The sequence below is a fragment of the Mytilus galloprovincialis genome, chromosome 3, assembly GCF_965363235.1.
Source record: "Mytilus galloprovincialis chromosome 3, xbMytGall1.hap1.1, whole genome shotgun sequence".
Taxonomy (NCBI): domain Eukaryota; kingdom Metazoa; phylum Mollusca; class Bivalvia; order Mytilida; family Mytilidae; genus Mytilus; species Mytilus galloprovincialis.
In genome coordinates this window covers 46,956,153-46,983,573 of record NC_134840.1, presented here as the reverse complement: position 1 = coordinate 46,983,573, position 27,421 = coordinate 46,956,153, and the positions used below count along the sequence as shown (strand labels likewise).

The 27,421-nt window shown below is 32.0% G+C and overlaps 1 protein-coding gene across 2 annotated transcripts; it reads right to left on the bottom strand.

Annotated features, from left to right (window-relative positions):
* Positions 1–3,583: 3,583 nt before the first annotated feature.
* On the bottom strand, positions 3,584–26,460 carry LOC143068143 (dipeptidyl-peptidase 5-like). Of its 2 annotated transcripts, none has more exons than XM_076241949.1 (14): positions 26,355–26,460; positions 25,067–25,299; positions 23,589–23,878; positions 19,477–19,593; positions 18,983–19,069; positions 17,323–17,394; positions 16,407–16,643; positions 15,344–15,508; positions 14,207–14,526; positions 11,985–12,139; positions 11,481–11,674; positions 6,935–7,016; positions 6,080–6,189; positions 3,584–5,585 (listed from the first exon to the last, which is right to left on the bottom strand). In XM_076241949.1, the coding sequence occupies exons 2-14, from the start codon at positions 25,275–25,277 to the stop codon at positions 5,562–5,564; spliced, it is 2,064 nt and encodes a 687-aa protein (XP_076098064.1). In that variant the 5' UTR covers positions 25,278–25,299; positions 26,355–26,460; the 3' UTR covers positions 3,584–5,561. The 2 variants fall into 2 exon arrangements, with proteins under 2 accessions (XP_076098064.1, XP_076098063.1); XM_076241948.1 differs by lacking the exon at positions 11,985–12,139 and adding an exon at positions 12,172–12,326 and having other exon boundaries at positions 26,355–26,453.
* Between the last annotated feature and the right edge of the window lie 961 nt (positions 26,461–27,421).

Below are 27,421 nucleotides of genomic sequence, written 5' to 3'. Positions count from 1 at the left end.
AAAGCTAGAAAGTTGGGTAGTGTACTAGTGTTTCAAGTTCACTGGACTCAAAAAAGACAAATATAACTTTGGAACCTGTATCAGGAAAAATCTGTTCTAGTACACTTTCTTTGATTGTAATACAATAGCTTTCTTAAGTCATATTGCTTTATGTCATGCATTATTTTGTTGTCCAACATAGTTACCATCAAGCCAAATATGATACCAGGTTACATCAACAAAGAACCACTATAGTAAGAAAGATACCTGCTAAGTATGATTTATTTACCTTTTGACACCCATCCTTAGACAGAGATCTACTTAGTTTGATCTATTTTACTTCACTACTAGTATATTCTTCACAAAGATCACTGGAGTAAATGTGATCTCCGTAACTGCAGTTACGTATATCAAAAGATGGCGGACGAAGTTTCTGGTCAATATTTCTTTTGTCAATTCTGTAATAATTCAATATCTTTCTTCGGTATTTCGTGTCTTATTTAAAGTATTACTAAGTTTGAAACTGAAATACAAAGCATCTTTTCATAGTTCGACCGCTCAATGGAGAAATCATCATTTCAAAAAATCGCGAAGATATGGGTAACTGTGTAGACTGATATCCGTAACTGTAATAAACGTTGAGTGAAGGACATCTGTAACTGTTGAGTTACATTGTTTCTGCTTCATTCATTATACTCGATTTAATAGTAAGGATCATCATTTTTTTTCTCCAAATAAAACTCATAAATTCCCTCAAGTACCCTCCCACGTTCACTTTGTTTGTGTAAACTATTTTTATTTGTATCCGTCTGTTGGGTTAAGCCTTCAACTGATTTTTTTAATCTGCTCTTATGTTGTACTGTAACACCACTGTCCCAGGTGAGGGGAGTTGAACGCCATCTGACATGTTTAACATCGCTACATTCTGTATTTGCCTAGACCTGACCCATGTCACGGGAGCCTGCAGTTCAGTGATGGTCGTGAGTTGTTGTGTTACATATTTGCTATTTGTTCTTTTTTTGTATATGAATAAAGCCATAAGTTGACTTGTTCGAATTGTGTTACATTTGTCTTTCGGGGCCTTTAATAGCAGACTCTGCGGTATTGGCATTGCTCACTGTTGAAGGCCGAATGGTGACCTTATAAATGTTAATTTCTATGTCATTTGGTTTCATGTAGAAAGTTATCTCATTGACACTCGTACCACATCTTCCTATTATTATATATGTTCAGGACGAGAAGCATGCCACATGCCATCTATTGACCACCGTCAAAGAGTTGTTAAAAGGGTTATCAACGTACAAAGAGCACGGAATAATCTCTACACGAGGCATCTGATTAAACGACCCCATTCTGACCGGACGTGGATGCGTACTTGTACATACCGCACAGCAAAATGGATGCCCCACTTTGGCTACGATTTTCGGGGAGGTAGTCCAATGGAGACAATTTTTTCCAATCTCCAGTCACTTTTTGGCGGTCTTGAAATGTAGTGGTTATGTACTTGTTGATTATGATCAGCTGTACGTGATATTGTGCTATTTGGTTTTGTCTTTGTATATTATTAACCTTTACTCTATGTTACTGTTTAAATAATTTATTTTGGTGTCTCAGTATTCATACATACCGCCATTTTGTTACGGTGCTATGGTAATTTTGTACTTTTGCCTTCAAATTTGTTTTAAACTTTATCCTTAAGGATGTACTTAGGTGGGGTTAGGTAAAAATGAGTAAATCAAGAAATTAAAATTGATACTATAAGCTTGTTGAGAATCAATTAATGATAAAGATAAGCTAAAAATATTGATAGGTCATATACCTCCTTTTCGAGATATTTGAGATGTAAAATTAGGTGGGAAAAGGCTGACTCGGACTTTACCTTAAATTTTCATTGGTATTATTTGGGTCTCAAAACAAACGAAAGAAAATCAAGAATCTTCTAAAATTTTGGTAAATGACCTTTCATCGGCTATTAAGTCTTATATGAAAAAATAAATGGGTGTTATGGGGCAAAATATTTTACATAGTATTGTATGGAAAAACACCGAGGAGTCCGAACATGTTACACAAATTCCAAAACCTCACCCAAGTACATCCTTAAGGTGGTATGGGTGTCTTCCTCCATCTTGGATTGTAAAAAACAGAGAACCAAAGGTCCAGATTTTCTATCAAGTTAGCAAAATTTGATGTAGGAATGCAGATATTTAATGTGAATTTACATTTAAAAGAATCAATTTATAAGAATATAACTTATAAATATTGATATTTTTGCAAATGATGATTAATTTTGATTGTTCTTAAAAATAAATTAAATTGGCATTTTAAGGGGAGGTAACTCTAAAACAGTGCATTTTCTGAAGGATTCTACATGGAATTTTCCTATTTTGCATTTTAGCTGGAAAAAACGTACAGTGACCCTACCTTTTCTTTTGATATTTTCAAAGCATTGTCTGAAAGCTATCTTTTCCTTAAGTATTTAACAATTCTATCATTTTGTTTAGTTTCTAATCACAAAATTGTGTTTTTTCCTGTATAATCCATACAAAATGTGTCATTTTGTCACGCCCTGTAGCTTGAGAAAATCAGCGGTGATAACATTTTTCAACATATATCAACAGATACTATGTTTTGGCATTTTTATTTTAGACTCCCATACCACCTTAAAGTGTGTAATTGCCATTTTGTGTTTCTCTGTTGAAATAGTTTTAAATGTTGTTTTCTAGGCATTCAGATGTTAAAATAATGTTTACTGTGATACATTGTACCCCAAATTTTGATATTTTGACCGTTTGCTTTACCCAATAATTGTTTTTAATATAATGTAATTCTATGTGAGTCTGAGAGTCAGTGACTCTCATACATGTGAGATTAGCTATCTATAATAATGCCAGGTTTAATCTACCAGTTTCTACATAAGGTAATGCTTGTACCAAATCAATATCAATTCGTTTAGTGTGTTAGAGGTTTTAAAATTTTTTCATTTGCTAAAAGACTGTCCGTTCTCAATTTAATGCTGCTGACTATATAGAAATACAGAATTGGAAGCCTGATCAATATTTTCACATAATAATTTTAAAGACTTCGAAGAACAATTCCTATTCATGTTTATCACACTTTAAATAACTGAAGACATTTATTTCTGTTCAAACATGATTGAATTGTGTAGATATAAAATAAGTTACAGATATCAATATTTGCAGTTACATATATCATTGACAATTTATTTACTTCAGTTACCCATATCATCACGATATTTTAGATTGCTGTTTTCTCCATTTCAGCGGTTGAATTATGAATAAAACATTTAATTTTTCAGTTTCAAGTTTAGTATTATGTTAAAAAAGACATGAAATACCGAAGAATAATACATTATTATTACAAAATTGACAAAAGAAAAATTGACGAGAAACATAGTCCGCCATCTTTGGATATACGTAACTGCAGATACGGAGATCACATTTACCCCAGTGAAAGATATCTACTCAGTTTGGCATATTTCAATTTGCTTAAGTTGTTTTGAAGAAGAGTTTCAGTGTATTAATGACAGAAAAGGAACCTAGTAATGTGTATGGCAAATTTGTCTATAAAAATAATAAACAAGAAATAGTTTTATTTTTTTATTGGATCTGCTTACACTTTGTCATAAAATCATGTAATCATGTACATACATTTATTTTTAATCATTTACTATACCATATCCGACTTACAAGTAGATGTTAACTCTTTCCTTCCTTCTTTAATTTCTTTAAAAAATAATATTGTAATAAACTGTATACTGTAAATACTGGAATGTAAATCTTTATCAATAGAAAATTGCTATGGAATGGCTCTCTTTTTCATGAGGTAAATTCATGGGATGTATTGACTCTTGATCAACGTATTTTCTAAAGATAACTATAACAGATTCAAGTGAATTATTGTTTTTCAAGAATCAATCAAATGAGGCTTTCTTAATGGTAAACATTCCTTTTGATTTAAAAAAAAAAAGGTTTGAAAAAATAAGTACTTCAAGCAAAAACAAGATGACAGGTGAATTAAAACATGATACATCAACAACTTTGTTGTATGGATTACAACAACACCTTACTGACAAAATAGATATTGGTTCTATTCCACATACGGAAGGAAAAACTTCCATCAGTAACTTTATAGTATCAAAAATAAAAGGAAAAAAAAAACTAAAAGACAAAAACAGAGTAATGGTAAACAGCAATTACTGTTTCTACAAAGCAAGTGAAAGTGTGAACACAGTATTGTATTTTGAACAATGATATTGGTCATGCTAAGGAACATGCTAAAAACTGTAAATTGTTGGTTTCATTAATATATGCAAGGACCACACAAAATTTTATTTTCTTTTTCAATTTCTGCCAAGAAACTTAGTTTCATAAGAATAAGTGACCTAAAACAAATGTAATCCTTAAGAAAAAAGACCAAACATTCACACTATAATAAAACAATATCTTTTAAAAGAAACAAATAAGTACTAGTAATTCATACTACATTTATACTAGAGTAATGAACAGCATAAATAATAATTTAAAATATTTCCAAATAATTCTTTTCTCCCCAATTGCACAAAAAAAAACACAAAAAAAAAAAGATTGCAGTTAGGACAAGTGCATGCACAAAATAACTGGAGTCGATTTTACAAAAAAACTTACGACTAAGACTGGTGGTAAGTCATGTACAATTCAGTATATTTACGATCATTCTTAGTCGTAAGTTTTTTTGTGAAATCGACTCCTGACATGTATAATAAAAAATTAATAACTGCAGAGTTTTCTCGTCCATTCTACCATCACCGTCACTATCAAAATAAAGACACAAAAATTGCCGTCTAAGCTTTTTAGCTCATGTAGTACAGCAATGTGACTAAATTTTACCAATAGAAAAGTAAATATTCATGTCTATGTGTCAGTATGTGACTTAAGTGGTAATTCAACAGACAAAAATAAATGCATACTCTAACTCACAAACTTTCAAAAATAATATATTTGGAAATTTCTTGAAAAACTTAGTGTAAACCAAGTTCCATTTAGGCTTTAAATGCAATCAAAGTCAGTGAACCATGATACATTTGTCATGTGTTCTCCTTTTAAAGATTTCTAACAGGTAAATTATACCACAGTCTAGATTTTCAAACACACCCACATCTTACACATATATTTTGGTGAGAGACAAAAATGGTTAAAAAATAGACCTCCCAGAACTCAAAATTCTATATAAAAGGATCAAATGATGTCTGAAAATCGAAATTATTGCAGTAATATTGCACTAAAACAGAAGTACAGAAAAACAAAGGAAAATCATTTTTTTTCCAGTAACAATAGATTTACATAAGAAACAGTAACCAGAATAAAACTTAACCAATACAAAATAAAAATGCATCTTATAAATAAACTTCAAAACTAGAGTCTAAAATTCTAAAGATAACAACTTAATTCTAGAACACTCAACTACTTGTGACAAAGTTACTATTTTAAAAAGTCTAGAACACCAAATTGTGACTAAGTTCCTATTTAATAGGAAAAATACTTCATGCTGCCTCCATAGCTCTTTCAGGTCACAATCCAAACTCTTTACTTTAAATTTGCTATTGGAATCTGAAATTACAGAAAATATATTAGAATGTAAGTTCTTATTATTTTGATACCGTAGGAGGCGCATTATTTGCATAAATAAAAATCTCTCATGAATTTCTGAATCTACATACTTCTTCTAAAATTTAAAATAGATAAAATTGATTCAAGGGCATGAAATTCTGGATACACATTTTGGAAATGAAAAATGAAAACTTGTCTCTTGCTACTGTAGCTCATTTCAAGTCAAATAAATATACAACAGGTTTATAAACAAGCCACAAAAAATCATTTAAATCCAAAAAAAATTTACAATTTTGTCTTTATGCTAACAAATACACTTTTTTTTATTTTTTGATATTGCCAGTCTTTCAAATATTTTTTATTGAGGAGTATTACAAAGGAAAACAAGCACAAATGGGTCAATTATGCAAGTCTCTTAAAAATATGGCTTCAATCAAAATTTTTTACTTTGTGTATCTATTGTCATCACTTAGCAGATTTCTGATAAACATTACCTTGATATCATTGTCCGCTGCTTTAAAACCAAACACTTTAGAAAAGAAGTAGAATTCACCATCTAATGCTGTTTGAATATTTTCTGCTTTACGGAATCCATGTTGTTCACCTTTTTCAAAGAAAGAAACAGTAAACAAAATGATAAAATATTTCATTTCATTTGTTTAAATATAAATCTTGCAATTGTTAACTTCTACTTAAACAAACATTTGTTTTCTCTAAGGTAGCATATTGATCCCTGGGCTTTCCTAAGCTTGTTTGTGCATCCTTTATACAGTGGCGGATCCAGAGGGGGGGTTCCGGGGGTGCGCACCCCCCCTTTATTTTGGCCGATCAATGCATTTGAATCGGGACATATGTTTTGCACCCCCCCCCCCCCTTTGCCCTGGGCTAGCACCCCCCCTTTCGAAAATTCCTGCATCCGCCACTGCTTTATAGATGTTTTATTGGGTTTTTGATCTTAAAGTTTTTCTCTTTCAAGACATTTTTTTTTTTTTTCTTATAAGAAAAACAGCTCACAGGAAACCAATTTACAAATGTGCAAGTCAAAAGCCTGTTATCCAGTGGTAATTTTTTGGTTGCTGTCTATCATATTCTTTTTTATACATATTTTTACTTAGGGGTATTTTATAGCTTTCTATATGGTATACGTTTTGCTCATTGTTGAAGGCCACGAGTTGACATAGAGCTGCTTACATTTACATCATTTGGTCTCTTGTGGAGAATTGTCTCATTGGCAATCATACAACATCATACAACATCTTTTTACTTTTTATATCTAGTTCATCAAATTAAATCTAACATCTTGTAATTTAGTATGCAACACCAAAATTTAAACTGAATTTGTTTCTCACCTTCAAACAAAACATGCATAGTAGGAATACCCTTTTCTTTCACAGCTTTGTACATCATCTCTGCTTGATTTGGTGGAACAATCTGTAAATAATAATACATGTGAAAATATATTCTTTACAACTGTGTCATTTTGCAAAGCTTAAAACAACAAGAGTGTGCATTCTGATATGTCTGGCCTACTTTACTGACCATTATGTTATGTTGAAAGTCTTAAAGATAAAGGTTTTACTTAAAGCATCTATTGACTTGTCCATAGGGGTATGCACTCATTTTTCTTTTCATATAACACTTCAAAAGCTCATAAAAGGTCATTTACCAAAATGTAAGCAGATTTTAGATTTCTTTTCTTATGACTTGAAACTCAAATAATACCAATGCAAATATAAGGTAAAAGTCTTGGGCAGCCTTTTCTCAACATCTAAAAAATATTAAATATCTCCAAAAGGAGCTCCATCACCTATCAATATTTTTAGCTTATTTTGTTCCCTAACTAATGCTTTTCTGACTTGTTGTATCAATTTTATATTCTAGAATTTGTCTAATTTCACCTTAGCACATCCTTGATATGCATATTCAGGACGAGAACATAATTATGTCATATAAATATTAACCTTGCTTTGTGCTAGACAGACACACTGAGACAGATTTTTAATGTGCTAGTTCACAAGGTAACAGTCTACCGGAAGACATGTCACCATAATTGGACACATTATTCTGACTTCAATCAAGCAAACCAGTCTTTGCTCTTATAGTAGGGTGCCCAGCATCGAAAAAGACGTCTAGTTAACGACTTTAAGTTAACGGATAACACACGGCTATATTTATATGCAAATTATTGCAAAATCATTATATTTTCCAATCATAAATGTCGTCGTAATCTCCCGTGGTCAAGTTTTTCAAAATTTTGTGGTTTCTCAGGGTACCCAAAATACCTCATCATACAGGCCATCTTTAAAAGAGAAAGATAAAATTATTGCTTTGTGTGTTATTTGTTTAAATGATATCATTAAGCGTAAAAATTAAATTTATCATATAACGAAAGCCGAAAAGATTTATATAATTTAAGTATAAGTATTTCATGATTTTATTTTAGACTATTTTTTTAGCTGAAATTTACCACACTTTGAACGAAAAAAAATTTATTGTGTGTTACTTCCATGTGATTTTTACTCTGATTGCAGCAATAAGACATGGTTCATATGTGTGCCAAATATCTTTCGTGTAATTATGTTAATTGGTGAGAAGAAAATAGCATTTTAAAACACAAATTTAGTGATAATTCTGCCTTGTTTCAAACACGCCTTTTCTCGTGACGTTAATTGTTTTGTAGCTTACACTATAGGTCATTATATAGGACAATTGTCACTAACTTCTTTTCTTTTGTTTTGCTTTTTATATGGTCGATTTGTATATTTGGAATAATCCAGTAAGTTTGAAGATCGTTGTTTTGTAATTGGAAACATTTTTTTTGTTGGTTTTTATAACTTCAATTGGTTTTTTTAATTGATAGTTTTGTTATAATTGTAATATACAAGTCAAATCCTTCGTTCACGTTTCACATCCGGAATAAAGCACACATTCACAGTCCTGTTAAACTATCCCATCAAGCCCGAAACGAAGTAAGAATGAAATACAATGGAATAAATGTGTTATATGTCAGGGTTCTCTCACTAAATTGCTTAGTTATATACGAGGAATTAGCACAAACAAAAGCTTTAACAAGGTTATGAGATCACAGAAAGATTTTAGTTTATTGCATGATGCCTCAGACCTAGACCATCTCCGTACTGCATGATTACAAAATGTTGTACCATCATTCTTGCTAATAATCTTACACTAGCAGACACAACTGCAGTTATTTTAAAGCTGAATTAAGTTTGTTGTTCGTCTGTAAAGTGTTTCAGGTCATATATAAAAGGTCGCCAAATTCCTGACTGGAAAAAGTTTCTTTGAGTCAGTGAAAACCAACAGGCCTTAATCAGATTCCTTTGCGAATCATTTGTTCAGCATCATACATATGGTAGATCAACAGTTACTATGATATATGAGGAAGTCATATTTTATCAAGGACCCTAAATCTGCTCAGAAGGGGTATTCAGGTTTTAAGAATGATTTTGTACGCCCGATGAAGTAGATATGCACATGATTTTACATGTATTCATGTAGACAAAGAGTTCGGTGTGAAAGGAATCAAGGGTAGGATAATAATAAAGTCACAATATACAACTGTTCCGATCTTATGTGATGATTACTCTATGCACCATACGCATGAGCTATCGTTTCAAACAGGCACTATAACTTTCAAAGAAGATTTACGCCGCTATATACCTGTCCACGAAATATGCCATCTGTAATATTCTAACGGCCGCACATGCTGCAACATGCTATAACATGATGCAATACAACATAATCGGCCCTGTTCGGTAAGCGCACTGTTTTGTTTAGTCTTGAAGGACAACGCGGATGATTTTACCGATCTGTCAAACCCTTCTTATTGTGACATCGATGAATCTATAGGTGCAGCTATATTAGCTTATTGTTAGGTTGAATAGTCTCAAGTCAAAACAAAAATAGATCATTGTAAAATTGGCTACAATTTAAAATTTCTCCCTGTAATCTACTTTTAAAATAATTTGTGTTTAGAGCTTCTCTCCAGACATTAATATCATGTCTTCCCATATAGCAAAACTATCCTAATATTCTCCTCTTCAGTTCGAATGGGAAAAGAAGAATGACTTGTTCCTGTCTATCTCGAAGGACAGGTATCATCCGAAATTCTGCAAGATTAAGTTTGTACTTGTAAGGGGAAATCTGTGTTTTCAAAGGGTTGCATTTGCTTCGAACAAAATCTATCATGTACAGATTTATGCTCATGTCAGGCAAATGACATATGCCAAAATGTAAATACTCGTCTGGTTGCAGTTAGAAACATTGATAACAACAGAGATGACGATGTATAAGATTTCATTTTTCTGTATGTACCTTATAAATCATTTTTAGCTATCGAATGAAAGTGAAAATTAAGCAGTCCGTAACAATAAAAAAAAATCTACTCATTTTGAAATCGTGGGAATTATAGTTATAATCTATCTACTGGGGATTCTGAAAGATATGTAAAAAATAAATAAAAAAAAAGACCCTGCAATATGTTCTGTGACCTTGGCGTGGTTGGTGGGCTTAAACTACAGGAGACCATAGAACGTAGTAGGTAATACTAGCCTCGATCATAATTTTCTATTTGCATTTGATGTTGTTTTTTTCATGTTTTTGTCATGCTGTTGTCTGCTAGTCTTCATTTTATAAGATTTTAATGATCCTTTGGTTTTTCAGGCCTTTTTTGTTTGCAATTGTTTTTAAAATACATCGGTGCTGTACGTAACCCTCTCCCTTGCTTTATTTTTGGAATACTTGTAGACATTAAAGCAAATTGTTGCTCATTTAGTCATCTATATATATGTAGTATTGGTTGTTTTACCAGTTTCTAATAGACGTTTTGTTTTCTAAACTTTACTCCCCCTCCCTTTTCTCTGTTTGCAGTAGTTTTTACTTTTGTAAACCAAAGCTTTACACAGAGCTTTATATTAAACCAAGTTCGACGTTAATTTCAAAACAAAACATTTATATATACTCTTTCACACTCAATAACAGAAATCTGATATCTACTTAGAAATTGACGAACACCTTACTATCAAAAGACTTTAAAAACACATTTTGTTTGCGACAAACGATTAAAGTTAAGATCTGGAAAACATCTTTAGATCTTACTTGTAACGAATTGAATACAAAAATTTGAAATTTAGAAATTGAAATAGGTCAAGGTCACTGTTATTTAACAGCTGTTTGAAAATTTCAAATTTGCACCCCTATATGCAAAAAAGTCAATTTAAAGTCACTTTTGGCAATAAAAATATGAAATAAGTTCTAAATGTAGATTCAAAAGACATTTTTCTATAATATATTTGTTTCTATCTTGCTCCAAATGCATAAATGTAGGAGAACCAAGCTATCTAAATGTGACAGTGCATTTTTCTTGATTTTTTGCTTTGACCTTTGACCCTGATTTAAAAAAATCATGACCACGACAGACAACGATGACAATGCTATTTCGATGAGACTTGTTCTCCTCTTTCCAATGATATAAAATATAGCCGTGTGTTATTCTGTTAAGGCAAATCGATCAAATTTGTTGATTGGGCACCCTACTATTACTCCTTATTGCCGCATACTTATTGGCAAAATACAAATTTTAAAGTCTTTATCAACCATCATGGATACATCCACATATAGATAATATTTATAGATTATAATTTTATTCATTAATAATCATTTGTAGCTGCTGAGTATTACATTTAATCCATCTTTTTTTGTTTTTTTACCCTGTTTCATGAATACATCCATTTGTCAAACATTTTTTAATCATCTTTGATTCATAAGCCATTATTTATGGATATATCAAATAATTCACAATCCATTCACTAATTTGATTTATAAACCTTCCATAGTGGATGTATCAATCATACACCCATTATTTATCCTTAAATTTACCTTATCCTCGTCACCCTGGAATAAAGCAATGGGACAATCTAGTTTTTCAATATAATTGATAGGTGATCTTTCTTTGTATATCTTTATGCCATCCCCTGTGTATGGTGCTATCAGGTTGTCAAGGTAACGACTTTCAAACTTGTGGGTGTCTCCTGCTAATGCTTCAAGGTCACCTATTCCATAATGACTTGCTCCTAGAAATCAAAGTCAGCAGTGAGTATAGTAAAACAATTAAAAAATTACTCCTGAGAGAAATGTTTTGATTTCAAATAAAAAGTTAGGTACCCTTTGAATTTAATCTTATTCAAATTGATTTAACATTTTCTTTAGATAGGTTGAATTGTAATGAAACCCTTTCTTTACTTTTCAACTCCAAGTAGTACAATGCTCACATTAGTTAGAGCACTTTTTGTTCTTTTGAACTAACAGAATCTGCTTGCCAATGTAAATCTTTTTTTTTTAATTCACAATGCCACCTTCCAATTGAGTTCATATATATTTTACCTGCTCCAAACACATTTTTAAAAGTTAAGCAAGCCAGAGTGCTGTAACCACCTGCAGATCTACCATCAATACACAATTTACCATGATCTGCTTTACCTACATCAGCCAGATACTGGGCACCATGACAACAATCATCAAGGTCATAAATACCCCATCTGCCACGAAAACAAAGGTACTTAATCATTACCTGCTTTAAACACATTTTTGAATGTTAAGCATGCTAGCGTAGTATATCCTCCTGCCGATCCTCCATCTATACATAACTTATTTTCATCAACTCGTCCAATATCACCAAGATATAAGGCACCAAAGCAACAGTCATCTATATCAGATATTCCCCATCTATTATAATATAGAAAAACATGCAAAGTACATGCTAAACTCTAAAAGCAAAACCAATCACCATCTAACAGTAAATATCGTAAATTCAGAAATTTTTGAAATGTTTTTAATATTGCAAAAAATGCGACAGGGTTATAATCACAATCACAGGATCGTTCTCAATATTGCTAAAATTAAAATTGCATTTCAATCTAAAATGACTTAATCACAATAATAAATGCAAGCAATAATTTCTGAATTAACAGTAATATTTTTACATCAAAAGGTGTACATCAGTAACAATGGTAACAAATATTCATAAAAATTGTCCAGAGGAAGCTATTACAAGCAAATCAGGTCTTAGTTTTGATCTGGCCATGCATTAAACCAACAAAATCCTGCACTTGAGGCAAGCATGCTAACATGATACCACCAAGCAGATAGCAAGAGAAAGTATTTTAAATAGGTGAATTTAAAATGGAGGATATTCTATGATAGCACTGTGTGTTCTTCATATTATTTGTAATTATTATTATAATGTTTAACATTTGTTTTTTCAACAGATTTCATTATTTTCATCATGAATGACACTCAAACACAATTAATTAAAGTAACTGTAGTAAATGATGCTGAATTTTATCTTTTCTTAACTATCAAACAATTTTTATTTTCTGCAAATTAGGTTTCTACTTTTTAATGAATATTTTATTACTTGATACTTTTATATTGTGATCATATATATAGACAATTTTCAAATTATGTTCTTTTTTAGTCATATCTTTTAATTTCATAGGTTTCTAAACACTTTTAATAATTTATTGTTTTCAAGGTCAATCATAATATTTTAATGGTACCTGGTTTGTCATCATAATGACACTTAAATCTAGTTTTAAGAAGGTAAATGAATACCTTTATGAGCTTTAAATGGAGAATAATTGGTAATACTTCCAACTTATTTAAATAGTACTATGTGAATATAAAGATACTGTTGTCAGTTATCAAAATGGAAGATAGGAGTTTAAATAACTTTATGTCAATGCCATACACACTTTTTTTGCCAAAGTAAGATACATGTATGCTGTTAGATCAAATATTTATAAGCAAGGTAATCATTTTTCTACATTAAATTCTGCAATTTCAATCATTAATGGTTATTTTGTCTCATGTTCATGAAGTATTTTGTTTGAAATATGTACTTCTTTCTTGTATGTTCTTTCTGACCAGGCCTGATTAATGGTTCTATACCATAAACAAGAATGTGTCCAAAGTACATGGATGCCCCACTCGCACTATCCTTTTCCATGTTCCATGGACCGTGAAATTGGGTAATTATCTAATTTGGCATTAAAATTAGAAAGATCATATCATAAGCAACAAGTGTACTAAGTTTCAAGTTGATTGGACTTCAGCTTCATCAAAAACTACCTTGACCAAAAACATTAACCTGAAACTCCCACTTTCATTTTCTATGTTCAGTGGACCGTGAAATTGGGGTCAAAAGTCTAATTTGACTTAAAAATTAGAAAGATCATCTCATAAGCAACAAGTGTACTAAGTTTCAAGTTGATTGGACTTCAGCTTCATCAAAAACTACCTTGACCAAAAACTTTAACCTGAACGGACGAACGGAACCACAGACGGACGGACGGACGAATGGAGCCAGACCAGAAAACATAATGCCCCTCTACTATCGTAGGTGGGGCATAAAAATAAATTAACGAAAAATGATGAAAAATTATCACATTGCCTCCTTCAATAATCTAATTTCTTATTGGTGACTTTTTTTTGTTGTACAGCAGACAAACAGTTAGTTGTCATTCATGTCCTAAGCAAAAAACATCCATAAAAAGTGTAAACAGTCAAGGTGCATTTCATCAGTACAAATGTGTTATTATACTAACTTTGCTCTCAGTTTGTGTCTGTATGTTTTACCATAACCAGTGCTGCCCCTGTAGTTTACATCTAGTACAGCAAACCCACGTGACGTGAAATATTGTTTTTTCAAACTCAAAACATTGGATGTTTGAGAAGTTGGTCCACCATGAACTTGAACCAACAATGGAGGCTTTGTACCCTCAGGTGCTACAAAGTCCTTATTTTTAGGGGGATACAAATATCCGTAGGAGACATCATCATTTGTTGTTTTCCAGCTGATTTCCTCTGGAATACTGTAATAACCTGTGTCCATATCTAATGACTTTGATTCTTGAAGAATCTTTACCTACAGAAATTTAATAAAAAAAAAAAAAGACAATAAAATGATCTGACAATCAAAATGTTTCAAGCAAGCGGTCAGCAACTTTTCAGTTGGAACAATAGTTATTTAAAAAAAAATTATCAAATGTCAAATATTGACAGAATGTGGAAAATATCAATTAGTTTAGTATAGTTTTTAATAAACATTATACATGTAGTTTCTATATACTTTAATAAAAAAAACAAAAAAACTAAGCTTTACATGTGAAATAGAGGTTATTTGAACAGATCAAAATTCAGCTAAATACCAAAAGTGCAAATACATTTATTTCTTATGCAGCAAAAATACGGCAATCTGATTGGTTGACTACCCCTGTGTAAATAACATCCAACCCTTGTTCACCACGGGCTTATAAAATTTTGCCAAAAATATTATAATAATAAGAAAATGCTAAAAAAATTAAAAAAAAAAAAATAATTTAAAAACTTTTTGTTAAAAAATATTAAAAATTTTTTTTTGGGGGAGAACTCGAGAGAACAGAAAAAATTTCTGAATTTTTCCAAAAATAAAGTAAAAAATTATTTGACAACGTGCAGCAACATGGACATTTTTCATTACCATTTTTACAATTTGACATCCTGGTTTCAAAATGAGTAAAGGAATAGTTCAATAGAAATAACTTCGTTATCTTGGTGTAATCAGGGGTGTACAAAATTTTACACCGTTGTTGAAAATTCTGTACACCTCTGATTACACCAAGATAACTTATATTATTGTGAATTCAAGATAACAGAAGATCAGAAACTGATCACAGTCATAAGATATATCTAGAGATACTTACCTCTTTGGTTTCCAAATTAATTCTTATGACACATTCAAACTTTGTTGGACTTCCTGCTACACAATACACGTGACCGTCTGCTGTCAGATTCATGCAAGTATGACTTGTAAATCCTGTGTCAAGTTTCTGGTATTCTTTTGTATTCATGTTTAACTCACCAAGTTCCTAAAATGTAGACAATTTTAATGCAATTATGTATACAATGACTTAATAACTTTTTAATTTCACCATGTCATGTAAGTTCATTTATTTGTGTGGGATTTGGTTGATTGAGGAACAATTGTATTTTCATGGATATCTAATTTTTCATTTTGGCAATATGTTGAAAATATGTACTTTGTTGAATATTATGTTTTGTGGTTAATCTTTACCAATGAAATTAACAAAATTTGGTCCCATGAATAATAATGAAGATTCATAGCATTTGGAATTTCAAGTGATGTTCTTTTATATTTACTGCTTTAACATTATTTTTTTACTTTATGTGATTTTTTTTAAATATAAAAAGATCCTTTATGTATAAAATAAAATGTGCTTTTTTGCTAAAATTTAAAAGAAAAATGTTAATGAAAAGTTGAACTGTGTTTACATGTTTTATGGTGAAAAGGCATTTGAATATTAATTAAAGTATGATTTCTACTGTATTGTATGGTATTTTTCTTCCACTTTTATACCAAAAATAAGATAACAACATTGATGATTTGAACTAACCAACCCTTTTTACTGTGTGAATTTAATTAAGTCCTTTTTTACTCAACAGTTGATTTATTGAGCATACTAAGTGAAACTTTTATATAAAATTTGTGATATCTGGTTTTTTTAAATCACACATTAGACAAACATTTTTTTTGTACTAAATTCATTGATATAATAGAGCCATTAAATCAAGACAAAAGCCATTTGTATGACAAATATAAAAAGTAAAAAGTGAAGAATTTGATTTAAAAAATTCATAATATAAATTTTAAATGAAACCAATATGAAAGAAGATATTGGGAATGTCACTTTCCTCAGTCAGATAAAGCAATCAATACATAAGATTGTTGATTTTATTAGAACTTACACTCCCAGAATTCAATACTATTCTACCAGTTCCTTTTGGATCTACTGCATAACCATAAAAAGCAAAGACCCAGTGTGGGCCTCCAGTTTCTTTGTCTCTAGGTAACAAATTAGTATGGTCACCATTAGCATTAACATGATAAAGGTTCCACCATTCTGTTTGGTCACCAATGTATAGTAGCTCATTGTTTGGTGTCCAAGATGGCTGCATTACACTTATGTCAGTACCAGAAACTATCTGTAATAATATTCATAATTCATCTGGTTTAGTTTTTGACAGGTAAAATTTTTCCAGACTAATGTATACACCTTATCAGTTTCTACCTCAAAATGAAAAATTCCAAAGACCAATTATAATAATTCTAGTAACTGGACTATAACTGCTAGTTTTTGTTGTGAAAATGTATAAATACCCTGCCACATCTGGTCTGGATTGTTACTTGTTTTCTGGGCTATATCAATCTAATGAGTTAAAACTTTCCAACTGTTTTTTACTATTTGTACTTGTGTTGTGCTGTTAAACCATTGTTCCAGGTTAAGGTGAGGGTTTAGGGCCAGCAAACTAGTTCAACCCAGCTACATTTTGTATGTGCCTGTCCCAATTCAGAAGTTTAAAGTGCAGTGGTTGTTGTTGATTCATGTCTGTTATGTTTGTTTTTTGTAAAAAAATTTTGTTTTATATTTTTTGTGTCATGGCCTTTTTGAGCCAACTATACAGTATGGGTTTATCACATTTCGGTTGTTTGTAGCAACATTTCTATTCCAAGACAAGTCATTACCTTTAATATGTTTTTGTTTTTCTAACGGAAAAAGGTGAAAGATTTTGTGAGCTATTCTAAAATTGTTAACTCAACTATTGCATGATTAGAAAAGTAGTTCTGGCCTACCATTTGTGAATAAAATAGTGTTTCACTTACCTGTTTAGGATTAGACACAGCATCTCCTGTGGCTGACAGGTCACCTGTCCATAGTTCTGTACTGTCCCATGGCTACAATGATCATATTTAACTTTAATCATGTCTTTCTATTTCTCCATCATAGTTTGAGCTTATTGAACTAGAGGCTCTCAAGAGCCTGTGTCGCTCACCTTGGTCTATGTGCATATTTAACAATGGACACAGATAAATTCATGACAAAATTGTGTTTTGATGATCATGATGGGTTTGGAGATCATACTTTACTGGACATTCTTCTTGTTACAATAATCTTTATCTATAATGAACTTGGCCCAGTAATTACAGTGGAAAATATATTCTAAAAATTTACAAAAATTTACGATAATTGTTAAAAATTGACTATAAAGGGCAATAACTCCTTAATGGGTCAACTGATTATTTTGGTCACGCCACACATTTTTTAAACTAGCTACACCAATGATGATTGTGGTCAAGTTTGGATTAATTTGGCCCAGTAGTTTCAGAGGAGAAGATTTTTGTAAAAGTTAACGACGACAGATGCCAGACGCCAAGTGATGGGAAAGCTCACCTGGCCGGAAGTTTTATAAATATTTTCTGATGGGTTTGAACTTACCCTAGTCCAAATAATTATGATGTCGTGAAAGGCTCTTATATTTTTTTCTTTGACGCCTTACATCAGGAAGGCGTCAAAGCAAAATTTTTAAATAGTCTTCCTGGATGTCATAATATTATTTGGACTAAACCTTGATCAGCTGTAAAATGGTCATTTGCATTTAAAAACCAGTTGTTGGCATGACACAGGTTATGTTCTTCTCGTATATTTTATGATAGTATTATACTTAACCCCTAACGGGAGAGATTGTGCCTGATATTCATATGATGAAGACATAATCTTTCAATCAGTTTAATTGAGGTCTGGAACTGGCATGTCAGTAACTGCTAGTAGTCTGTTGTTATTTATGTATTATTGTCATTTTGTTTAATTTCTTTTGTTACTTCTTCTGACATCGTACTCGGAATTCTCTAGAACTGAATTTTACTGTGCGTATTGTTATGCATTAACTTTTCTACATTGGCTAGAGGTAAAGGGAGGGTTGAGATCTCAAAAAACAAGTTTAACCCCGCCGCATGTCAGGAGCCTTTGGCCTTTGTTAGTCTTGTATGATTTTTAATTTTAGTTTCTTGTGTATAATTCGGAGTTTATAATGACGTCAATTATCACTGAACTAGTATAGATATTTGTGGGTGCGGGAGTTTCTCGCTGGATTGAAGACCTATTGCTGACCTTATGCTGTTGTCTGTTCTATGGTCGGGTTGTTGTCTCTTTGACACATTCCCCATTTCCATTCTCAATTTTACTTGCAGTCTTTTTTTATTTCCGACTCTGAGAGGTAACATTTGTCATTCATTTATTACCTATATATTTCTGAAAGTTTTCCCACCTATTCACATATTTAAAATGTGACCTATTCCAGGGGAACGTTCTATCACCTTGTATATATATGTATATTGTTAGAGTTAAATGATATACTTCTTAATCCTGAAAAAACAGTGCAAAATTTCAACATAAAACTATACAAATTATATGATGAAGAACCCTAAACTGAATATTTCTAGATGACAAACTACTGGTAAATAATAACTAAATTTAATAATTTACCATATTTGGATGATTCCATTGTACCCATGCTATCTTTTTACCATCAGGTGAAACTCTTGGGCTACTGTAAAAATCTGCTCCTTCTGCCTAAAATGACAATATTTAGACTATTTACATTGAAAATGTATATTTAGCTGGTAATTTTAGTTCAAATTTAACACATTCATCACCCTTAACCTGCCAAGCTGCATGCAAATTCACCAACTAGAGCATAACTGATAATTCCCTTTCACTGATGCCAAGAAAACTTCACATGAATACAGATTCAATGAGGTTGAATTATTTACTTGCACATGAATAATTCATCCTCAATGTTTCTTATTTTGACAAAATTGAACCAAAATGGCTGCTAAAGGTGAAAAATTATTTCACTATTTCACTTTCATTAATGATTGATAAAAAGCTATCGTATTTTAGATTTTTTTTATATCTCGTTGCTAGTGCACCTTTAAGATATATCTAACATATATATTTGTAACCTTAATAAATCTTACCAAAATGAATTGTTGCTTGGTAACAGGATCTATGGTTACTACTGTATTAACAGGTTCTTTGGCCTTCTTGCTTTCTACAACACTATGATCCTCTCTCACACAGTAGATTTTACTCGTCTAAAAAATAATAGAACATCAAATCAAATGAAACAACATTATATGACAAACAGTTTCAACTTTGCCATCTCTAACTTCCCTTTTTCAGATGACAATATTCCTCAAAAACAGCCCCCAAGGGTGACTGGGGAATAGAAATATGGTCACTTGGTCTTCTTCCGACCGGCAGTAAAACGCTTGCCGAATTGGGGCGTCCTTTTGGCTGTGCGGGATGTATCAAGTTCGCAGTCACGTCCAGTCAGATTGGGGACATTAAATCCGATGCCTCGTGTAAGGAGAGTGCCACGCTCTTTGCACATTAAGAACCCTTGCAACATCTCTTTGAGGGGTCCGTAGGTGGCCTGTTGCAAGGCAAAATCTCTGTCCCTATCCAATATACCCTCATTTTTCAGTGGCAGTCCAAATTTCCCCCACCATCATCCCAGATGGCCTCTATTATTTCAAGACCTACCTATAGTATTTATTGTGAACTTGTTCTCGTCCGGAATATGCATGAAATATTTGCCACTGGACGTTAAGCAACCAACAATCAATCAATCAATCCTTAAAAACATATTCAACAGTATAGTAGTCTATCATTCCACTTTAAGTTAAAATAAATGGTCTTAATAGGTAACAAGTAGGGTTTTAATTGGCGGATCCAAGCACAGGCATTCGTCTCAGAAAAAAAATCTATATACCTTTATATAACACGTGTTATATACATGATATAAAGGTATACAGGGCAAAAAAATTCTGAGACGAGTGCCTGTGGATCCAAGGGGGGTTCTGCCATTGGAACCCCGTTTTATAAATGACTGAATATGCCCCTGGTTTAATTTCTATGCACATAAAACTAGTTTATCTCATCATATTGTGTGACTGTACCAGGCTATCAGGTCACATAGCTTGTTTGTTTATTGTTGTTAAAAGCAAAACTCATTTTTGTTTATTGGCCAGCTGAAGTCCACCTCCTCAGTCCTGGTGAGGGATTTTCAGCTGTGTTGTAGACCCATTGATGGCCTTCAGCTGTGTTTTTTTTTCTTTTGAGGTAAACATACTTGTTATTTAAGATGAAAAAAGTGTGTACTTAAGACACAGTCACAAAATAAACAACATTTAGTCAGATAAAATCATTGTTTGTCATTAACACACTTATATTGATATAAGTGACATCTCCTCATGATGTTTATTAGAACAACTTTATCTCTAGTGTATTGACCCTTGATTTTTTCTTAGTCAGCTGACCATGGATGGTGATGACTGTGACTAATAAATGATTAAAATGTAAATTGAAATTCCATATTTTGAAGACGTTTTTTTCTTAATGTAGTATTCATTTCATTATTGCTTCTCTTTCACTTAAATGCATTAAAGTCCAAGACAAATTGTTAATATAAGAGTAGTTTAAATATTAATAAGTTAATTTACTTCAGCTAAAATAAACAACTTTTTTATCCTTCATAACAAATTAGATTTAGATTGATATGAACTTGTAAATCATAGAGCATATGTCAGACTCAAATGAACAAGAACAACGAACCACTGTGTTTCACTATATACAATGTATATGAAAAACTTAATTCTCACATATAATGTATACTTCATCAATAAAAGGTAATCATAAATATAGAAATCAATAAGAAAATTATATAATTGGGTAGGTTCAACAGTCAACACATCTCCTGAACATAACTTTCTTTAAAGGGAACACCTTCTTCTTATCAGTTTTACTGTGAATGTCTGGCTAGATCAACTAAAGTTTACAATTAACTCATAATAAATTAACTGTAAACTTTAGTTGCTCTAGCCATTGGCTCTTACACCTGGGACTATTATACTAATATATTAGTATGATAGTCCCAGCTAACACCAATTGAAAAAATCAAATTAACCTATTATTGTGAAAGCTGTTTCATAATGGCATTTCTCTAAGCATTTTGTTCTATTTCAAGTGCTTTCTAAATATTTATTTTTTATAATACATGTATTTTAAAACAATCACCAGATTCATATTATTAAAGCAAAGCATTTTCATTTAGGGCCAGACTAGATATATAATTAAGACCATGTTTCAAAGGTTGCAATAATATTTCTCTAATTCTTACACGATTTATCCTTTTCCTAACATGTTGATTATTTTTATCTATTCAACGTGTGTTTTTTTTTTATCTCAGTTCTTCATTGGTCAAAATTTGATTAGAACATCGAATTTTCTTGCTTTCCTTTGAATTTCCTTTAGTGAAGACATGCTTGTTGACGTCACAAGGAAAGAACACATCTTTTGGCAGATAAATTGAAAAGAAGTAATAAGTTTGCCTGCATATTGTTTAACAAGAGGCTGTCACAACGACAGCAAACCGGATTTATTAATATTTATTTGTGTCCTGGCAATATCACAAGAACCATTACTGATGAATGGTGAAAGTGAAAATTGTCAACATCAAATTTGACCTCCATTTTGTCATCAGTATCAACATATAAAAATTTGAAAAGCTTAGATTGAATGGTTCATGAGTAAATGCAACAACGTGAATGGAAACGCCATTTTACAATCTTTCAAGAACCATAACTCCTGAACGGTAAAAGTCAAAATCATCATTACTAAACTTGACCTCTATTTTGCCATCAGTAACAACATATAAAAATTTCAAAAGCTTTGGTTGAATGGTTCATGAGAAAATGCACGGACACGACTGGAAACACCATTTTTCAATCTTTCAAGAACCATAACTCCTGAACGGTAAAAGTCAAAATCGTCTTTATTGAACTTGACCTCTATTTTGTCATCAGTAACAACATATTAAAATTTGGGAAGCTTTGGTAGAACAGTTCATGCGTAAATGCAGGGACACGACTGGAAACTCCATTTTTCAATCTTTCAAGAACCATAACTCCTGAACGGTAAAAGTCAAAATCGTTATTATTAAACTTGACCTCCATTTTGTCATCAGTAACAACATATAAAAATTTCAAAAGCTTTGGTTGAATGGTTCATGAGAAAATGCATGGACACGACTGGAAACACCATTTTTCAATCTTTCAAGAACCATAACACCTGAACGGTAAAAGTCAAAATCGTCATTATTAAACATGACCTCCATTTTGTCATCAGTAACAACATATTAAAATTTGGGAAGCTTTAGTAGAACAGTTCATGCGTAAATGCACGGACACGACTGGAAACTTCATTTTTCAATCTTTCAAGAACCATAACTCCTGAACGGTAAAAGTCAAAATCGCCATTATTGAACTTGACCTTCATTTAGTTGTCAGTAACAACATATTAAAATTTTAAAAGCTTTGATTGAACGGTTCATGAGTTAATGCACGGACAACATTTGATTGCCGCCCGCCCGCCCGGCCGCCCGCCGTACATCCCCAAATCAATAACCGACATTTTTGTCACAAAAATCCGGTTAAAAATCATTCTAGAGAAACAGATTCCATCACCAAATCTTGTGTAATACAATATCTGTCTACTCGAGACAGTTAAATTTTTAAATTTAAAATGTGAGGCTCACCAAGCTTTTAAATATTTAAAATTTAACTGTCAAGAGTGGATAAATATCATATCACACTTGATGCAGTGGTAGAATCTATATTTATGTACAAAATGTACTAGCTTCTGAAAAAAAGAAAATTAAGATTATTTTGGAAGTGTTTCCAATGTTGCTCTTATACTCATTTTGACCTGTAGTGATAGTGAGGTCTGAGTGTGTCATCTTCAATGATGAATACCCTGTTGATACTAAGATTGTGAATACAAACTCCTAGGGTGGCAAGGTGTATGTGGTTCCAATCTTAATTGACGAGATTGTCAGTTTTCCTGCTGAAGGTTGGTACTTCTTTTCAGATACTTAACCTACCTTTTACAATAAAAACCTGGCAGCAAAATTATAGCCAGATGTGCTGAATGTGGAGTTTAACACAAAAATCAATCAATCTAACAATTAATTTATAAATAATTTCTTAAATTCACTCTATATATAAATACATGACACAACTTGTATTACCTTAGCATTGAATGACCCATCAGCATATCTCCATGTTTTTTCACCTGTAGTAATAAGCTGGGGAGCTTCATCAGGAGAACTCTGAGAATACATTTGCTGGTCTTTGTAATTTGAGAAATAGACCACTTTGTTGTTGACAAAGATAGCTCCTCCACCATATTCATGTACTCTGGTCCTAGCATTGTAATCTTTTGGTGTCCATGATGTATTTTTATCCTCACCTACTTTTTGTGAACACACTACAATTCGACCACCTTCATCAAACCTTAATTCTCCCCAATAAACTGTGTCTACAAAAATAAACACAAAAAAAATGTCAGTTTTCATATATACATGTACAATGTACTTCCAGATACATTTTCTAATTTTTTTTTTGGCAAAATGTTGACTAAGCAGTGTTTTCTTACTAGACATACCATTTGTTATTCCACTGATTAAGATTTAAAGGGATGAGGATTGAGAGTCAAAAGACACCTAACAAGAGGCTCTCAAGAACCTGAATCTCTCACCTGTAATTTTTTGCTTAAATCTTTCATGGCTAGGTTTCTTGACATACATGGAAATAAAATACAAAATTTATACTACATACTCTGAAACTCATTCAGCCCAAGTTTGTCTGAAATTGATTTTGGAGTTTCAAAGGAGAAGATTTTTCATCATTTGTTCATAGTATAGGCAAGCAAAATAGATGAAAAATTGTCTTTAAAGGGCAATAACTCATCAAAGGGTCAATAGACAATTTTAGTCATACAAACTTAGGTGTACATGTAGATCTGACTAAAAATGAATGTTTTATGTTTATTATTTAATCCAATGACTAACGTTAAGTGAAAATAAATAATTTTAACATCAAGCCAGATCTATGTGTTATTGTCACCACAATATTGTTTACATTGGTTACAAAAAGAAGTTCTTTCAACGTCCTCTATCGAAAAAGAAACAACGTCAAGAACAACTACCAGAGGTCTTCGCAAACCAATCATTTCAACGTATTCTCTAGATATGCATATCATATAAGAATTATTACAAAATATCTGACGCCACAATGGAAAAGTGATTGTTGTATGATGTCAAAAGTTCCAGCGGGATAGATTTTCGGGTCAGCCAGGAATAGCGATAAGGTGTATGCAGGCCAGAAGTCAGGAAAAATCCAAAGGGGGAGGGGAAGGGGAAGGGGGGACATGGACATGCGATACAATATACCATACTGAACTTAAACAGTCACAATTCAAACAGAACATTGACTTAAACAGTGCTTATTTGTTCTCAAGGGGAGGATCGAAAAATCAGATTTAATCTCCTGGTTAAGGGTGTGCAATGTATGAATAGCTCTAAGAAAGTGTATGTCCCTTAAAAGGGGGCGTAGTCTGTTAAAGTATAATTAGATTATTTCTATCCAATAAAACAAATCAATACTAAAATATTTATTTCATACACGTGACATGTCTGATCATATTATTATTATTAGGCCTACTAACCGGCGTTTTCTGGGCAGCTGTCTACATGAACTTCTTGAAATTTCACACTACTTTCAGAAACAATTTTACTTGTAATTGGTGACCTCCAAGATCCATAATCACTTGTTGTTATGCTCATTTTAAATGTCAATTTTGTCACTGATGTGTTCGCGATTCTGCTTAGAAGTCGAAGTGAAAGTTGAGTCCCAAAAACTTTTGTTAGTACTGTCATTCGGAGTCTTTTCGGAACTCCTCTATTTTTAGGGGTCTCACTAATTAGCGACAACAAGCGTCAACAAGCGACAAGAAGCGACAACAAGAATTATTTTAGCGACAACAAGCGACAAGAAGACTATTTAGCGACAAGAAAACATTTTTTTTTTTATTAGATATAAAGAAATTTGTATTTAATGTTTTTTTTTAAATATACAAAGTCTCCATAAAGTGCGCCATTGACAAGACATGAAATATTATTTCCTTTCTAACAGTATAATTCATTGTTCTTGATAGGAACAACATTAGATGTGGCTTCACCCTCAGGTAATCACAGTACACACAATGTGGAACATCAAATGAGATTAACGAGTCGCGTGTCCCCTGTTTTATTGCTACAATAACATCCAATTAACACCTTCAACTTTGTACACGCGTCAGACTATACAATTACACGCGCCAGAATATACAATCATTGTAAATAAAATAGTGAACACCTGTTGAAAACTAAAGATTGTCATTAATTTCCTTTCATCTTCAATCAATATGCATAAACATGATAAATATCGTTTAATGAGGCAATAAACAAATAAAAAGATGAAAACATTCACATTTCAATTTTTCTTTTCCTCCTGTTTGATTTCAGTTCTTTGTATTTCACAATTTGTGTCAATATTTTCAGGACAATGATGCACAAATAATTCATTTTGTGAGCTTAATATATATTGCACGAAAAGAGTTTTAAAAAACAAATTATAAGATAAATAATATGTTCTTAAACACAAGGAAAAGTAATCTCATAATACAATAATTAAACGTAATACTGGCTGTTATTCATAATAGATGATAAAATATTATGTAAATAATGTTTCATTTTTTTCTATCAATTTTAACTTTCTTGTCGCTAAAATTATTTTCTTTTGCATATTCTTTTAATATTTATTGCAATAATTAGTTTTAATTAAAAGAAATTGTTTTCTTGTCGCTAAATAGTTTCTTGTCGCTTGTTGTCGCTAAAATAATTCTTGTTGTCGCTTCTTGTCGCTTGTTGACGCTTGTTGTCGCTAAAATTTTTGTTGTCGCTAATTAGTGAGACCGATTTTTAGGGATGTATATTGCCTGACATGCCAGCCTGATGCAAGACTTTATTACTAAATGACTATATCTAACTTAAGCGATATTGTCAATTACTAGGTGAGACCATAAAAGAGAATTTCAGTGTGTGTTCTGATTGCATAATGACTTTGATGTAACGGGTAGTCACCAAAAAAATCCAAGGGCATTAACTCAGAAAAAACACTTTCCTACATGAAAAAAGATTGATGAAATAAATTATTTTTCATGCAGCTGTTGTTAAATTTTTGTGTCATCCATCTAAGAGGGTGGTAAAGGGGGGTCCTGAACACAGAAACACGTTAAATAAAAATCTCAAAAACTTTGCACGGTAAATAAAAATCTGGAAAAACGAAGTGCAAGAAATAAAATTGTAAATATTTAGGACCAAATACTTGAAGTTATTACTCAGCTGTTCTTGGAGATCAGGCAGTCACAACTAACGTGCATGACGACCCGACGGTCACCTTTTAATAATTGTCCGGGAGTTGCATCTGATTTGAAAAAAAAAATATTCATAGTGAGGGCCCTCATGGGGTTTTTGATTATGTGATTACTTGGCCGTTTTTTTAATGATTATTTGATTATTAAGCCAAATATTTCATGATTATTTGATTACCTAGGACTGTATTTTTAGTTTATGATTATTTGATTACTAAAGATAAGCAAATATTTAATGATTATGTGATTATATTGGCAAAAAAATGGTGATTATGTGATTACTAGGACCCCCCCCATGAGGGACCTCCATAGTCATTTGTCATGTTTGTTGATATCCTTGGAACACATAATAATTTAAAACAATCTTGGGACTGACTTTTAATTTAGTCCCGGTTTACTATGTGTGATGAAATGCGGGACAAGCATGAGATTTTAAGAGTACCTACACGAAACACAGAAAATAAATAAGGGGAAACATAAAGCATGTCGAACCAAACATGAGAAAACAAGATATTAAACGACAAAACACGAAAACACGAAAACACGTGAAATAAAAAGGCAGTAAACGTTGAAAATCACCTTTTACCACCCTCAAGGGATGTGCATGCA

What these genes read in the sequence shown, in the direction of transcription:
- LOC143068143 (XM_076241949.1), bottom strand. Translation starts at nt 25,277, where the DNA reads ATGACAGTACTAACAAAAGTTTTTGGGACTCAACTTTCACTTCGACTT. An exon ending in CAGCTGCCCAGAAAACGCCG is followed by an intron (nt 23,879 to 25,066) that starts GTTAGTAGGCCT and finishes TTATTTTTGTAG; the next exon opens with ACACAGTTTATTGGGGAGAA. An exon ending in TCCAGGGTGACGAGGATAAG is followed by an intron (nt 7,017 to 11,480) that starts GTAAATTTAAGG and finishes TATTATTTACAG; the next exon opens with ATTGTTCCACCAAATCAAGC.